This window comes from Phyllostomus hastatus, unplaced genomic scaffold (genome assembly GCF_019186645.2).
Source record: "Phyllostomus hastatus isolate PE091 unplaced genomic scaffold, TTU_PhHast_1.1 phas_scaffold_385, whole genome shotgun sequence".
In the NCBI taxonomy this organism is placed as follows: Eukaryota; Metazoa; Chordata; class Mammalia; order Chiroptera; family Phyllostomidae; genus Phyllostomus; species Phyllostomus hastatus.
In genome coordinates, this window is record NW_025334026.1 from 3,987,946 (window position 1) to 4,005,161 (window position 17,216).

The 17,216-nt window shown below is 40.5% G+C and overlaps 1 protein-coding gene across 4 annotated transcripts in view; it reads left to right on the top strand.

The window, feature by feature from the left end:
- NDE1 (nudE neurodevelopment protein 1) overlaps positions 1-17,216 on the top strand; it is a 35,619-nt gene that overhangs the window by 10,189 nt on the left and 8,214 nt on the right. For all 4 annotated transcript variants that reach the window (XM_045819694.1, XM_045819696.1, XM_045819693.1 and 1 more), the window contains exons 3-4: positions 1,011-1,164; positions 5,428-5,576. In XM_045819694.1, coding sequence (XP_045675650.1) covers positions 1,011-1,164; positions 5,428-5,576 — 303 coding nt within the window. The remainder of the gene's footprint in view (positions 1-1,010; positions 1,165-5,427; positions 5,577-17,216) is intronic.

The following is a 17,216-nucleotide window of genomic DNA, read 5'->3' on the forward strand; positions in this document are numbered from 1 at the left end:
TTGGTTGTCCGACTTCCATTCAGATCAGTTTTCTATCAGTTCTGGTTGTTATTCTGTTTCTAAATTGTTGTTGTCCCTATCTTGGTTGTGTGAGGAGGCACAGTGTGTCTACCTATGCCTCCATCTTGGCCCAGGGTTATTGTCTTTTCCAAAGAATCTTGTTTCTTGTGATGTGTCTAAAGTAACTTCAGTTTTGTCATTTTTGCCTCCAGCGATGTTTCAAGATGTAATCTGCTCTAGGAGCCACCTGATAGTCTTTCTGGTGGTCCAGAGTATCTGTATAGCTCTCCTCCAACACCACATTTTACGTGAGTCAGTTTTTTTTTTACTGTTGACCTCCTTCACTGTCCAGCTTTCACATCTGTACATAGTATCAATAATTGGGAGTACAAAGGTGTGGATGATCTTAGCCTTAGTATCTAATGATACATCTTTGCTCTTGATGGCCGTTCCTAATTCTTTTGAGTCTCAGCCTTCTCAGTTTCTTGGCTGCAGTCTCCATTTGAATTGATGACTAAACAAAGGTAAGCAAAATCTTTAACAAATTTGATGTCTTCATTGTCCGTGTTAAAGTTGTATATTTTGTTCTATAGGCATGATTTTTATCTTCTTTATGGACACATTATAGTGGTGTGATAAGGGATATATTATTAATAATCCAACTTCTACTTATAAATAAATGTGAAGAAGATACATAATTCAAAGTATATTACCACATGTTAGGCTCAAAAATATATGTTGAATGAATGAATGAAGAGTGAATTGATTAAGAAATGTCTCTGGCTCCATGCATTCTTGAGTTCAGGTCCAAGCTCTGTTTCTGATTTCCTATGTGACCTTGAGACAAGTCATTCATCTTGTCTAAACCTCATCTTTTCATTTGTAACGTGAGGATAATGATAGTTTCTGCCTTAAAAGGTAATTGAATAAAGCGCTGATTTATGTATAAGACTTAGCATCATGTAAGCGCTCAGTATATTCTTATTTGACATCTGGGAATTCTGCTGTAGGGCAGAGAATACACAAGAAGAGCTCCGAGAGTTCCAGGAGGGGAGCCGAGAATATGAAGCTGAATTGGAGACACAGCTACAACAAATTGAAACCAGGAACAGGGACCTCCTGTCAGAAAATAACCGCCTTCGCATGGAGCTAGAAACCATCAAGGTGAGGGGGCGAGAGGAAATGCACTCGGGTAGTGACAGGCTTCTAGTGTGGTGTGTGTGGCTGGGAAAGGGAGTCCTGCAGAGTGGGGGGCTGTGCCCTGGGCTCACTCCTGCCACCAGGCTTGCTGGGTGGACGTAGTAGTTAAACTGTTTATGACTCAGGAGCTCTGTGAGAAGCAGGTCACACACATGTCCCCAGAGCCATTCTTGGATTGTCTATAATAACCTAATAAGGCATGTGCAAAGTGAACAGTTTTAGAGTATGGAGTGTTCCTAGAATTGTTGATCATTGTATTATAAGGTCCAGGGTTATACTGTCCAGCGTGGTAGCCTCTAGGCACAAGTGGCTATTGACATTTAAATTAATTAAAATAAAATAAGTAAAAATTCAATTCTGCAGTTATACTGGCCACATTTCAAGTGCTCTGTAGCCACATGTCTGTAGTGGGTCTCATTATTGGACAGAGAGGCTAGAGAATGTTTCCGTCATAACAGAAAGTTCTGTTGGACAGTGCCAGCAGGTTCCTCAACCTGGGCAGGATTGACATTTGAGGCCAGTTCTTTGTTGTGAGGGCTGAGTTTTATGTTGTAGGATGTTTAGCAGAATCCCTGGTCTCCACCCACTAGATGCCAGTGGCAGCCCTTCTCCCAGGTGTAACAGCCAAAAATACCTGCAGACATGGCTGAGTATCTGGAGAAGCACTGCTCTAAAAGGGTAAAGACTGCCTTTTTGGATCTTCCGCAGGGCTTAGCACGTGATCACTGAGTGTAACCCTGCTCCCTAGAAACTGTGGCTGCTGGTCCTCGCTGCCAGGCAGATCACCTCACCAGCTTCGTAAACACCAGACAGGCCAGAACCCCCCCGACCCCGGCTCTGAGACTCCCGTTCTCATTAAGTCTGGGTGGGGCCTCAGCACGGCTGCATATCTTTTCATTTATCTCTCTTTTTAATAAAGCTCCCATATAAATTTCGATGAGCTGCCTTGGGAAAGAGCCCAGGCCCCACAGTGTGGGCCAGGGCAGGGTGTGGTGGAAAGAGATGTGCTACTGGCCCTCTGGAAGCTCCTTGGGGAAGACAAACCTCACCCCATGAAGCACTTAGGGAAAAGATGCTAAGTTACGTATTACTGACCGTGAGATCCTCCTGAGAGAGAAGGGCCTGCATGTGTTGGAAACAGGTTCATGGAACCACTGGGGAGGGACTTGAGCTGTTGTTTGAAGATGGGGTGGGTGGGCAGGGGGTGTGTAGAGCTAGCGGCTTGGTGCCCAGGATTGATAAAGAGTTCATCTGGACCTGCCACAGACATGATCAAGGATGAGTGTCAAGTGGACCTCGAGAGTCCTGCTTTACTGATACATGGGAAGAAGTGAGACTGAAAAATGGATTGGGGATTGAGAGATGGGGAGGGACAGAGGAAAGACCCCAAAGACCTTGGAAGCTGAGGAGTGGAGGTCAAGCCTTTATGCTGTAGACGACAGAGTCCAAAGTAGCTGTCTGCAGATCAGTCTGGCCCATAGATGCTGTTTGCTCTGCCTGTGGTGGTTTTTATTCAACATTTATCATGAAGATTCTTAAGCACACAGCAAGGTTGAAAGAATTTTCCCGTAAACACCTGTATATCCGCCACCCCAGCTCTACCAGTAACCTTTGCCATACTTTTTATTACGTATCTGTGCATCCATCAATCTGTCTTATGATTTGATGCATTTCAAAGTGAATTGCATGCATCTAGACACTGCCTGGTAAATAAATACTTCAACATGCTATTAGTAACTAGAGTTGGGGGTTTATTTATAGTTTATTCTTTTGATAGTAAAATTTATATCTTTAATATCAACATTTGAAGTTGTGAGGCTGTAAAAATCTGGAATTCCAATTTCCTTTGAGTGGTGGCAGATCTGGCCACACAAGGCCTTCATTCTTCCATAGCAGCAAAAGGCCGAGTAGTGGTTGCTTAGACAGAGCAAGCATTCTCCAGTTCACCCCAGCCCCTACCACTGTGACCCCCACCCCCCACCTCCAGCACTGAAGGATAAGTGTCACCTTCTCTATTCTTACACATGGCCCACTTCACTCATTTTGTTAACAGCCTGACTCCTGCAGGCATGAGTATTTGATCCCTGCCATAGACATTGAGAACCTATAGTTCTTAAATTTAAGAGGACTCAGAGATGGAAAACTAGGGAAAGAAGATCAGTGGTATGGCCACTGATTTAGAAAGGGAAGGGGGTCCTCCTTGGACGCTGAATAAATATCAAGCTATTAATAAGTAAGTAACGGCTTAAAAACTGAGCCTTTGAACCCGTAGAAGACCTTCATTCCAACCATGTGACAGATCCATGAGACTTAGAGCATAGAACAAGGAAAGAAATAGAAATACCCAAAGTGCCACCAGCCCATATTTGTCACCTAAGAGAAATGTATTCAACTGAATAAGCCTCTTGATAACAGGCTTATTCATCACAAGTTGAATAAAAAAAGCCTGTAAGGGATCAGACAGAGCATCTATTGATGCCTCCATCAGCTGACAGCTCATTATAATTAGCCCCAAATGAAAGCACAACATGTGAGCAACAGCTTTTCATGTCCACAAGTTCAAAGGACATCCTTTGAATCATTACGCTGGTGGAGAAGCCCGTTAACTGCATCTTCTGAGAACGTGAGTTTGAATTTAGGTTAATAACCTAGGATTCTGCACCTTCTCATTTTATCTGGAGATGCACCCACCTAAAGGGTGTGGGGCCCTCAGAGCCATGCCTGGGAATTGGCTGTGCACAGGCCCTGCTTGCCTCAGGGGGGGCGCTTCTTCTGCTCACGGCCAGGAAGCGGAGTGTCAGGGGACACAGCAGGCTGAGCATGTGGAATGCCTCCGTGTCCTCACCCTGCAAATCTGATCTTCTGTGGGCGTTGCCCTTCACACTGACTGTCCACGCCTCTCTGACCTAGACACCATTACATCATTCTAGCAACAGCTTTGTTTACTCAACTGGGTAAAGAAAAGGCAGGAGTGTGCTTGTTTTTCCTAACTTTCTGATTAGACTTTGGCCTTTCCTGTGGGAAGTGGGTGTTTTCTTTCATGTGTGAGGATGAAGGAAGTGTAGTAAGGGTGTTTGGTGAAGATGGAGGGAGGGGGAGAAGGAAGGAAAAAGGGAGAGAGATTGTCACCTATATCACCTGGCCTGAAGTGGTGAGGGCAGTTTATCATAGTTGTTTTTCTTTTCTTTCAAGAGAACAAGCCCAGGTGGCCCAGGTTGGATCTTGGCTCAGTTATTTGCTACCAGTTGTCTTTGGGTTAATTCAGTAACTGAACCTCAGTCCCCACATCTCTGAGCATGGCATTAAATAAGGCAGTGTAATTAGCCTACTGAACCCAGAGGCTGCCGTGCAGTAAACGATGAACGTTAGCTGCTAGATCTTGGAAAGTACCAAGCTTCCTTTCATAATTTATAACAGGTTTTTTTCCTCTTTTTGCTCTTTTCCTCTCTCCCTTCCTTCCTTTCTCCCCTCTCCCAGAGGTCCAGAAGTTCTTCTAACTTCTCCATGCTGCAGGGGGAGTGTTCTGGATCACAAAGTCAGAACAATTGTCAGACTAAGTACATGATGTCCTGCCCTTATTGTGTGGCACATGCAGCCAAACTCATTGTGCTCCCTGATGTTCTCTTTGTGATCCAGGGATGTCATGTGACATGGAATCATATTGCCCTCATGGACGAGGCTTGGAGAGGTTTATGTGGCTTTCTATGGCTGTGGACACCTTGAGCAAAGTGATTGCTTTGAAGATAGTTGGGTGCTTCTTGACACCAGAGGCTGCAAAGGCAGGTTTGGGAGGAGGCAAGGTACAAGATTCTCCGGGAGCTGGGAGACAGGAAGCACTCCGGACGTCAGAGCCCCCTGTTTTGCCCTCTTCTGTCGCAGGCTTAAGAGTCCACATCTGTGGAGAAAAGATTCTGTGGACTGCAGTTAGGCATCTTCCCTGGCTGTGGCAGGAGGGTGGGAGAGGAAGGCTGAAGCTTCTTCAGTGAGTGTGATGGGAGGACTGGTCCCACGAAGTCCCTGTGATGACAGAGGTAACTCCCCTAAAGAAGTCAGGGTGCTGGCAGACTGGAGAATGGGGGGAATGGAAGCTCAGTGTCTAAAAAACAACATGTGTCTGCTACAACAGGAGTGCCTTCAGTGTTTTAAGGAGATGACACGGAAGGGGGAGATAACCAGAGCTGATCAGAAGTCTTAAATCATTCACTCACTGTTGATTTTGTCATTCAGGAGAAGTTTGAGGCGCAGCATTCCGAAGGCTACCGGCAGATCTCCGCCTTAGAGGATGACCTAGCCCAGACAAAGGCCATTAAAGATCAGCTGCAGAAATACATCCGAGAGCTGGAGCAAGCAAATGATGACTTGGAGAGAGCGAAACGGTACGTCAGGATGGAGAAAACAGGTCTTGGAGCCTTTTGTCGCTGCCTTTTGCCTCCAGCATCCTGGGGCCCAGGCCCTGCTTTGAGAATAGAGAATCCAGCAGTGAGTGAAACCGAGCCAGTGCCCTTATGGATTGCACAGTCTCATAGGCCAATACACGCAACTTAATTACAGCAGTAAGTCCAGGATGTCACAGGGGCAAGTGACAGGATATCTTAATTTGGCCATTGGTGAGAGAGTGTCTGGCAAGGCTTCCCAAAGGAAATGCTGTGGAGACGAAGAACAAGGGGTGCTTAGGCGTTATTCAGGGGAAGAGTGGGAGATGAGAAGGTTCCAGGAAGGACAAGCATGTGCGACTTAAATAAGGCCCTAAGGTAAGAAGGAAAGAAGCCTGTTCAAAAACAGTACTTCTTAAATTGATATTCTATTATTTAGCAGAATACTAACAGTAGTAACTAACATTTATTGAATAACTATACAGAGCCAGGTGCTTTTTTTTTAAGAAAACATTTTCAAATTTTTTGATAAAAATTACATACAGTGGCATGCACAAATGTTACCTGCACACTTCAGCAGTTTGGACAAGTGTGTATATTCATGTAACTCCCACACCTATTAAGACACGGAATTTTTGCATTGCTCCTGCAGTTTCTTATATTGTTTGGTGGTTTTTTTAGGACTCACAATATACATGCTGAACTTTTCAGTCTAGTTAGTTAATAATCATATCACTTCTGGTAAAATGCAACAACCCTGCAACCTTATAGTTTCATTTACCTTCTTCAACCTTTATGCTATAGTTGTAATAGCTATTACTACATTTACAAATGCTGTGGATTCCACAACATGTTTTAATTTTTGCTTTAAAAAGCCAAGTGCATTTTAAAGAAATTAAGAGTGTAAAAAGATAGCCTTTTATATTCATGTCCATATTTACCATTTCTGGTTTACTCCTTTTCTGAGGATCTGGGTTTCTCTCTGGTATCATTTCCCTTCAGCTTGGAGAACTTCCCTTAGGATTCTTGTAGTGCACGTGTGCTGACAGTGAGTTCTCCTGGTTTGAGTTTATCTGAAAATGTTTTCATTTGCCTTCATTTAAAAAAAATTTAACATTTTTATTTATTGATTTTAGAGAGGAAAGGAGAAAGAGAGAAACATTGATTTGCTGTTCCGCTTATTTATGCATTCATTAGTTGCTTCTTGTATGTGCCCTGACTGGGGATTGAACCTGCAACCTTGGTGTGTTGGGACAACACTCTAACCAACTGAGCTACTTGGCCAGGGCTAAAATTCTTTTAAACAGACTTTTTTTTTTAAAAAGCAGTTTAAGGTTCACAGCAATGTTGAGAGAAAAGTACAGAGAGTTTCCATATATACCCTGTTCCCACACAGATACAAACTTCCCACTATGGACATCCCCACCAGAACAGCACAATCAGTGAACCTACACTGACACATCATTGTCACCCAGAGTCCACACTTTACATTAAGGTTCATGTTTGGTGGTGGACATTCTGTGGGTTTGAACAAATGTATGATGATGTGTTTTTGTCTTTGTGGTACCATACAGACTAGTTTGTTTTGCTGCCCTAAAATTCCTCTGTGCTCTGCTCATTCACCCCTTGCTCCCCTAACTCCTCTTAGCCACTCATCTTCTTATTGTCTCCATGGTTTTGCCTTTTCCAGAATGTGATATCATTGAACTTAAAGAGTATGTAGCCTTTTTGTATTGGCTTCTTCATTCAGTAACATACATTTCAGGTTCTCCCATGCCTTATTCATAACTCATTTCTTTTTAGCATTGAGTAACATTCTATCGTCTGGATGCACTGCAGTGTTTTTATTCACTCATAGATTTTCTGATTGTAAACATGTAAATTAAGCAGAGGAGTGAGGTTCTAAATAACTGGAGGAAGTATACAAGTACATCATTAGCTCAAGTACACATCATTCCTGTAACTCTCTGTGGCTAGTCCTTTGTGGCTTCACCAGGTCTCTAGAAACTTGTTGCCCATTTTATGAGCTCACAGATGTAAATATATACTTGCTTGGATGAGGATTCATCCAACAAAAATTCCATCTTTGATAGTAGTTCCACAGGACATTTTGTGAAAGATCATTATTGCACTCCAAGGTACCAACCCTAAAATGTAGGCCGTGGCTGTAAAGCCCTAGTTTTTCCTCAGTTATCTGCCAATTCTATTCATAAAAAGAAAAATGACTTGAAATAGGTGCAAAGACAAAGTACTCCTGCACTAATTAATCATATTATCAAGATTGTTCTTGATTTATTGGGCATCAAAGAAAAATTACCTCTGGCAGATACCAGATCACTTTAATGACCAAAGGTGAACAGATTAGGTAATTCAAGCCTTAAAATAGTTTTTAGTGATTGATGTCCTTCCACATTTTGTGTTGCTTTGGATCACTGATAACAATGTGTTTATTCAGAAAGAAAATCTATAAATACCAGCATAAATATAGCAAAGTAGCAGTACGTTCCTTAGTGTTAATTTTATATCAGATGTTTTGGCCTTTTAGTACACATTTATTTTTTTTTTTAATTTTTCAATTACAGTCAACACACAATATTAGTTACAGGTTTACAGCATAGTGATTAGACATTTATATAACCAGTGAAGTGATCCCCCTGATAATTCTAGTGCCCATCTGACACCATACGTAGTTATTCAAATATTGACTGTGTTCCTTATGCTGTGCTTTACATCCCTGTGACTGTTTTGTAACTGGTAATTTGTACTTTTTAATCCTTTACCCTTTTTCAGCCAACCCCCACCCTCCTTCCCATGTGGCAACCGTCAGTTTGTTCTCTGTATCTTCTTTATCCATTCCTCTATCCATGGACACTTAGGTTGCTTCCATGTCTTGGTTATTGTGAGTAATGCTGCAGTGAACATAGGGGTGCATGTATCTTTTTGAATTAGTGTTTTGGATTTTTTTGGATAAATACCCACAAGTAGAGTTGCTGGGTTATATAGTAGTTTTGTATTTAACTTTTTGAAGAATTTCCATGATGGTTCTACTGTTTTACAATCCCACCAACAGGACACAAGGGTTCCCATTTCTCCACAATCTCGCCAACATTTATTGTCTGTCAATTTACTGATGATGGCCATACTGACAGGTGTGAAGTGAGACCTCAGTGTGGTTTTAATTTGCATTTTCCTGATGGTAAATGATGTTGAGCATCCTTTCATGTGTCAGTCATCCCACCTGTATGTCCTTTTTAGAGAGATGTCTGTTCAGGTCCTCCACCCTTTTTTAATCAGTTTGTTTGTTTTTTGGATGTTGCATGAGTTCCTTATATTTTTGGATACTAACCCCTTATTTGACATGTTTTTGGAAAATATCTTCTCCCATTCAGTAGGTTGTCTTACCGTTTTACTGATAGTTTTCCTCGCCATGGAAAAACTTTTTAGTTTGGTATAGTCCCATTTGTTTATTTTTTCTTTTGTTTCCCTGTCCTAGGAGACATATCCAAAATAAGTGATGTCAGGAGTTTATTACTTTTCTTCTAGATTTATGGTTTCAGGTCTTAAATTTAAGTCTTTAATCCATTTTGAGTTTTTCTTTGCACATGATGTAAGAAAGTGATCTAGTTTCTCTCTCTTGCATGTATCTGTCCAATTTTCCCAGCACTATTTATTGACAAGACTATCTTTACCCCATTGTATATTCTTGCCTCCTTTGTCATAGATTAATTGACCATATAGGTGTGGGTTTATTTCTGTTCCATTAATCTGTGTGTGTTTTTGTGACAGTATCATGCTGTTTTGATTACTATAGCCTTGTATGGTTTGATATCAGATAGTGTGATACCTTCAGGTTTGTTCTTCTTTCTCCAAAGATCGCTTTGGTCATTCAGTGTCTTATGTGGTTCCAACAAATTTTAGAATTATTTATTTTAGTTCTGTGCAAAATACAATTGGAATTTTGATAGAGGTTGTGTTGAATCTCTAGATTGCTTTGGGTAGAATTAATATTTTAAGAATATTAATTTTTGCAATCCATGACCAAGGAATATCTTTCCAGTTGTTTGTGTCTTCTTCACTTTCTTTCATCAGTGTGTGATAGTTTTCAGGGAACAGGTTTTCACCTCCTTGGTTAAATTTATTCTTAGGTATTTTTTTTTCTGATGCAGTTGTAAATCAGATTGTTTTCTTAATTTCTCTTTGTGATAGTTTGTTATTAGTATACAGAAATTATATTGATTTTATATCCTGCAACTTTACTGAATTCATTTACTAGTTCTAACAGGTTTTTGGTGGATGATTTTGGGTTCTCTATGCATGTATATAGTGTCATGTCATCTGCAAATATTGAAAACTTTATTTCTTCCTTTTTAATTTGGATGCGTTTAATTTTTCTTACCTAATTGCTGTGGCTAGGACTTCCAATACTGTGTTGGAAAAAAGGGATGAGAGTGGGCATCCTTGTTTTGTTCCTAATCTTTAAAAAAAGCTTTTAGCTTTTCACCATTGAGTATGAGCTGTGGGCTTGTCATATATGGTCATTATTACGTTGAGGTATGTTCCCTGTCTACCCACTTTTTGAGAGTGTTTCCACCATAAATGGAATTTTTGTCAAGTACTTTTTCTGCATTTATTGATGATCATATGATATTTATCTTTCATTTTGTTAAGGTGATATATCATGTGGATTAATTTGGAGGTGTTGAAGCATCCTTGCATTCCCAGGATACAACTCCCACTTGATCATGGTGTATGATCTTTTTTTGTTTGTTTTAAGGATTTTATTTATTTATTTTTAGAGAAAGGGGAAGGGAGGGAGAAAGAAAGGGAGAGAAATATTGAAGTGTGAGAGATACATCCATTGGCTGCCTCTTGCATGCCCCTGACTAGGAACCTGGCCCACAACCCAGGCATGTGCCCTGGCTGGTTATTGAACTGGTGACTTTTCAGTTCACACGTCAGCACTCAGTCCACTGAGCCACAGCAGCCAGGACGCATGTATGTGTATTAAGGATATTGGTTTGTAATCTCTTTCTTTGTGCTGGCCTTGTCTCCTTTTGGTATTTGGGTAGTGCTAACCTCATACAGTAAGTTTGGAAGATTTCCTTCCTCTTTCATGTTTTGGAAGTGTTTAAGAAGGATAGTTATTAAATCTTCTTTGAATGTTTGGTAGAAATCACCTGAGAAGCTCGCTGGTCCAGGACTTTTGCTTGTTGTGAGGCTTTTGATTGCTGACTCAGTCTTTTTAACAGGAATACGTCTATTCAGATTTCCTTTTTCTTCTGATTCAGTCTTGGAAGATTGTATATTTCTAGGACTTTATCCCTTTCTTAACTTGTCCAATTTGTTGGTATGTAATTGTTTGTGGTAGTTTCTTATAATTTTTGTATTTCTGCCAGTTGTGACTTCTTTCATTTTAACTTTATTTGATAACAATCTTTATTTCCTGGTTAAAGGAAACAAAGGTTTGTCAATTTATCTTTTCAAAGAACCAGCTCTTAGTTTCATTGATTTTCTATTATCTTTTTAGTGTCTCTTTCATTTATTTTTGATCAGATATTTATTATTTCCTTCCTTCTAACTTTGGGCTTCAGTTTTTCTTTTTCTGGTTCCTTTAGGTATAAAGTTAAATTGTTTATTTGAGCTTTTTCTTTTTTCTTGAAGTAGGCTAAATTCTCATCTTTTTCCCACTGAAGTGAACTCAACTCTGTCTTGTAAGAACCTCTCATATATCCTGGGATCTAATTCTGGATTCTATATTTTGGTCCAGTGTATAATTTGTGAATTACTATACCAACAGAGTAATTGATGTGGGCTCTGGCCAGCAGTGTCTGTGGTGTTGTGGATGAGACCAACAAATCCACGTGGACTGTTGAGTCCTGTGGAGAAAAAGGGACAGCACAGCCACTCTCTCAAAGGGAGAGTACCTCGACCCTTGCCTGGACAGGCTTTTACTGCTTTCTAATAGCATACATCAAAGAAGGTTCTCATTCGTTATGCGCAGGTTTGCTTTAGGTGATTACTTTTTACAGATAATAAAGGAAAGGATGTTACTGATGCTTCTTACAGATTAACAAGGAAAAAATGTTGCAAATGCAAGGGAACGATAAGAGTAATTGGCCTCGTTAACACTCCCTCCTTGGGAGAATTAGCACAGACTTCAGGAAGTTACTTTAAGGATATGTAGTAAGCATTTGCAGCTTCAGCACAGGGTGAGAGAGTTTTAGCAAGAGCAAGCCTCACAGCAGCCTAGGTGTAGTGCAGGCCTGGTTTCCCACGGGAAAGCCAGTCAATCCGTGGGTTTGGCATTCTGTGTGCCGACACGACACGCCTGTGGGCTTTCCCGTAGGGCTGGGCTATATTTGCCATTATTATAGGTTTCCTATAATAATGACTTGATTACTGTGACTTTATAGTATATTCTGATTTCTGGCAAGCCACTGGCATACCATTGGTCCCACTCATAAATCATTGATCAAAGCAGGTCATGTCAAGTAGGCCAAGCCATGTCAAGGGGTGAGAAGGTACATTACACCCACAGTAAGGGTGTGGATGCAGGGAGGGTAAAGACTTGGGACTAATAATGCAGTCTACCATGAAGAGATTATACATTCTTGTGGTTCAAAAATAATATACAGAGGGGTACAGTTTTTCATGCAAACTCGAGCAATTGAAAATAGAAATTCATATTATTCCTGTCCTTTTTTTTTTAAACAAATGAGTGTTTTATACACATTGTCGTACACCTTGCTTTTTCACATATCAATAGATCTTGCAGATCTTCCTGTCTTTTTATCTCCCGCCCCCATCCAGGTGCATAAAATTACACTGTGTGGTTGGCATTGTATTGGGTAATACATAATAATTTATCCAGTCCCCTGTGGATGGATATCTGCTTCATTTCCATTTTTTTGCAGAGATAAGAATTGCTTTAATGAGTGGTGAGCATTGCTTGGACAGATGTATGTATCTATCTAGTAAGTTTCCAGAAGTGAAATTGCTGGGTGAAACACCTGTGCGTATGTGATTTTGGTAGTTATTGCCCTGTTCTTTACTTGGGTGTGTCAGTTTACATTCCCAATAGCTATGTGTGCAGTAGGTTCCTGTTTTCCGAATGGCTTCACTAACGGTGTGGTTTTCAGACTTTGGGTTTCCTCCAGTCTGATAGGTGACAGATCGGTGCATTTCTGAAGTGAGTGAACTTGAGCTCCTTTTCTTATATTTAAGGATTCTGATTTTTTTTTATGTACTTTGTTCATCTTGCCTGTTTTTAAATTGGGTTGTTCTTTCATCAGTATCTAGGAGATCTTTTTATCTTTTTTGTCTGTGATACAAATTTAAAATATTTGGAGTTTATTTTTTGTCTTCCAAATTTGTCTATTGTATTTCTTTTTTTTTAAGTTACTTGATTTCTGTGTAGTCAAATTTTTATTGGTCAGTCATAGTTAGAAGGCCTTTCTACAGTCCCAAGTTATAAAGCAATTAGCTTATGTTTCCTTCCAGTAGTATTTGTATATTTTCTAATTTTTTCTTTCTGTTTTTCTTTTCAGGTTTATTTCTATTTTAATCACTTTTTAGTTTTAATTACAATTAGTATAAAATATTATGTTAGTTTCAGGGGAACACTAGTAATGAGACATTATATAACTTGATAAGTGATCATCCCAATATATCTTGTACCCATTTGACACCATACATAGTTATTAGAATATTATTGACTATATTCCCTATGATGTACTTTACAACCCTATGACTATTCTGTAACTATGAATTTGTACTACTTAATTCCTTCAACTTTTCGCACATTACTACCTCAACCCCACTCCCACCTGACAACAATGAAAATATTCTATGAGTGTATTTCTGTTCTGCTTGTTCATTTTGATTTTTTAGATTCACTTGTTGCTAGATACTATGTATTGCTATTTTATTATTACTTTTGATTTTTCTTTTTTCTTTTTAAAGAAGACCATTTAACATTTCATGTAATAATACTGGTTTGGTTAATACTCCTTTAGCTTTTTCTTGTCTGGGAAGTTCTTTATCTGTCTCTTCTGTCAGTTCTAAATGATAGCTTTGCTGGGTAGAGTAATCTTGTTTGTAGGTCCTTGCTTTTTATCACTTTGAATATTTCTTGCCAGCGCCTTCTGTTCTGAAATGTTTCTGTTGAGAAATCAGCTGACAGTCCTATGTGGGCTCCTGTGTAGATAACTTAACTGCTTTTATCTTGCTGCTTTTAAGATTTTCTCTTTGTCTTTAACCTTTGGCATGTTAATTATGATGTGTCTTAGTGTGGTCCCCTTTGGGTTCATCTTGTTTGGGACTCTCTGTGCTTCTGGGATTTGTGCATCTATTTCCTTTACCAGGTTATGGAAGTTTTCTGTCATTTTTTTCAAATAGGTTTTCAATTTCTTGCTCTCTGTCTTATCCTTCTGACACCTTCATGATGTGAATATTGGTGCTCTTGAAGTTGTCCCAGAGGCTTCTTAATTGTCTTCATTTTTTTTTTAATTCTTTTTTCTTTTAGCTGTCCTGATTGGGTGTTTTTTACTTCTTTATATTCCAAATTACTGATTCAGCTGTTAGCTTCATCTGCTGGATTCCGTGTAAATTATTCTTCATTTCTGTTAGTGTATCCATCATTTCTGACTGGTTCTTTTTTATGGTTGTCATGTTTTCTTTTATACTATTGAAGTTCTCACTAAGTTCATTGAGCATCCTTGTCACCAGTGTTTTGCACTCTGCATCTAGGAGATTGCTTGTCTCCATTTTGTTTAGTTTTTTTTTTTTTTCTGGAGTTTTGTTCTGTTCTTTCATTTGGGACATGTTTCTGTGTCTCATTTTGGCAGCCTCCCTGTGTTTGTTTCTATGTACTGAGTAGAGTTGCTATGACTCCCAGGCTTGGTAGAGTGGCCTAATGTAGTAGGTGTCCTGCAGGGCCCAGTGGTGCAGCCTCTCTGTTCGCCCGAGCTGGACACTCCAGGTGCCTGTCGCCCCCACCCCCACCCCATGTAGGGTGTGTACACTCTCCTGTTGTAGGTGATCCTTCATTGCTGCTGGCACATCAATGAGAGGGATTTACCCCCAGGTCAGTTAGCTGTAAGGACTGGCTGTGACCACTTTGGAGGATCAGTTGTGCAGAGGCTGACCCCATGGAGCAGGACTTACTTCAGAATAGCTCTGGTGCCTTCTGAGTCTGCCTCTTGAGTGTGTCATTTGTGGTGGTGTTTGGGTGGTGCTTTGATGTGATTTGAAGCTGTCCACTGGGGGCAGTGGCTTTGAGGCCTTCCAGGAGGTGTAGGCCAAGGTCAGTGACTGGCAGTGTTCTGCCTGGGGCCTCCTGGCATGAGCTACAAAGCGTTCTGCACATGGCTGCTACTTGTCCTGGGCTTTGAGGTGTGTAGGGGAGGCCACGTTTCAAACCTAGGTGGGCTACCACTAGTGCCAGGCCTGGGGCCACTTAACAGGAGGTGTAGGGCACACCAAGGCTAGATGCTACTCGTTTGAAAGATTTTAGGAAAATATGAAGCGTGAATCTAGACAGGCCATTTGTATGGAAAAGGCACTGGAAACAGCTTGGGTGGACCCACAAGTTGGGTGGGGCAGAGCCTCAGGGAATCACCAGGGTAGGGGAATGGTGTTAGCCTGGTTGATGGAGACTCAGATATAGCACCACCTGCCACCTCTGTTGGGGAGGGTCTAGCAAAGGAGCAGCAGCCTCTGCCAGGACTTCATCTGGTAGAAAACTGCCCCTCCAGCTCTCTCCCTGATGCTGGATAATTCATTTCTTCCCTATATGTCCCTAGTACCCTTTGAGCTGCTGCCCCAATGCTGAATGTCAGAGAGAGTCGGAGTGAGTCCCTGCAGTTTCTTTAAGGGGAACATCTGGGACTCCAGAAGCCCTCCGTCTCACTCAGCCACAGTCTCTGCTGGTTTTTAGAGCTAGAAGTTATGAGACTTCTCTTCCTGGGACTGGAACCCTGGGCTGGGAGGCTGGCATGAGGCTGGGACCCCTTGCTCCTCAGAGGTGTCTCCACAACCAAGATAGCCCTCTCAATTTTATTATTATTATTTTTAAATCCTCACCTGAGGATATGTCCACCAATTTTAGAGAGAGGAGGGAGAGTGAGTGGGAGGGAGGGGGAGAGAGGGAGGGAGAGAGAAAGAGAAAGAAACATCGATGCAAAAGAGAAATGTGAAACATCAATTGGTTGCCTCCCAAACATGCCTTGACTGGGGATTGAGCCCACAACCCAGCTATGTGCCCTGACTGGGAATTGAACCTCAGCAACCTTTGGTGTACAGGATGATGCTCCAGCCAACTCAGTCACTGGGCCAGAGCTCCCTCTTGATTTTTACCTGCTACATGTGGGAGTGGGACCAGCCCATTCTGCATCTCTGTCCCTCCTACCATTCTCAAGGTGGCTTCTTCTAAATAGCCTTAGTTGTAGGACTTCCATTCAGCTAGATGTGAGGCAGTTCTGAATGATGGTTGTACTCTAATTTAGTTGTAATTTTGATGTTCATTCTTTTTACTAAGTTGCATTGGTTCTCATTTTGGCCAGTTGTTGAATAGTTGAATGTTAAAATCAGTTGGGATAACGGTCCAAATCATCATTATATTGGGTTGACCAAAGAGTCTGTTTAGTTTATTTGGTAAAATAAAGGACACATTTTTCATTTTCACCAATAGCTTTATTGATTTGGATTATTTCAAGTATGTCGGTTATCTCCCATCTGGTAGAACATTGATTGTTCTCAGTTAATGTCTCCATTTGATGACGATCAACTTCAACTGGTGTACCCGACTGTGGAGCATCTTGCAGTGAGAAACCTCCATTATAAAGCCTTACAAACCACTTTTGACACATTCAATCAGTCACAGTACCTTCTCCATACACTGCACAAATCTTTTCTTGCATTTCAGTTGTGTTTTTACCTTTCTTGAAATAATAAAGCATAATATGCCAGAAATGTTGCGTATTTTCGTCCATCTTCAATATTAAAATGGCTATACAAAAATTCACCAATTTTTTTAAATGCATGCTCATATGACACCTGTACCAGTACAGTCTAACAGAATTGTTTGAATGAAGTTAAAGACAGCTAAGTGCTACTACAGCCATCTTACAGAAAAAGCCAACCAAACTTTTTGGCCAACCCAATACAGTGAACAAGGTTTTGGAAACCTAAACTTTTACTTTTAAAAACATCCTTAAAACATTACAGATTTACTATAAAATTTTAATTGTTGTATTTGGAAAATTAAACAGTCTGCTGCAGAACAATAATTTTTCAGCACCATTGGCAATTTGCTTGTCATGGACCCTGTGCTGGACCTCTGTAAAACTGAATGGCTCACAGTGAACTGAGGAGGGGATAACTCTGGATTACTTAGGGCCCAACTGGAAGTAATTAAAAGTTAAATACATTCCTTAAAGGTTATGTTATTTAATATACCTAAAAGTTCTACAAAGATTAAAATAGATTTAATGTCAGTTGTTCTTTTATGTGTTGTTATTGCATAGACCTTATTTTTTGTGTGTGGTAATGTCAGATTTACTGTCTTAACCATTTTTAAGTATAATGTTCAGGAGTGTTATCTGTATTCACACTATTATGTAACAGATCTCCAGAACTTTCCAT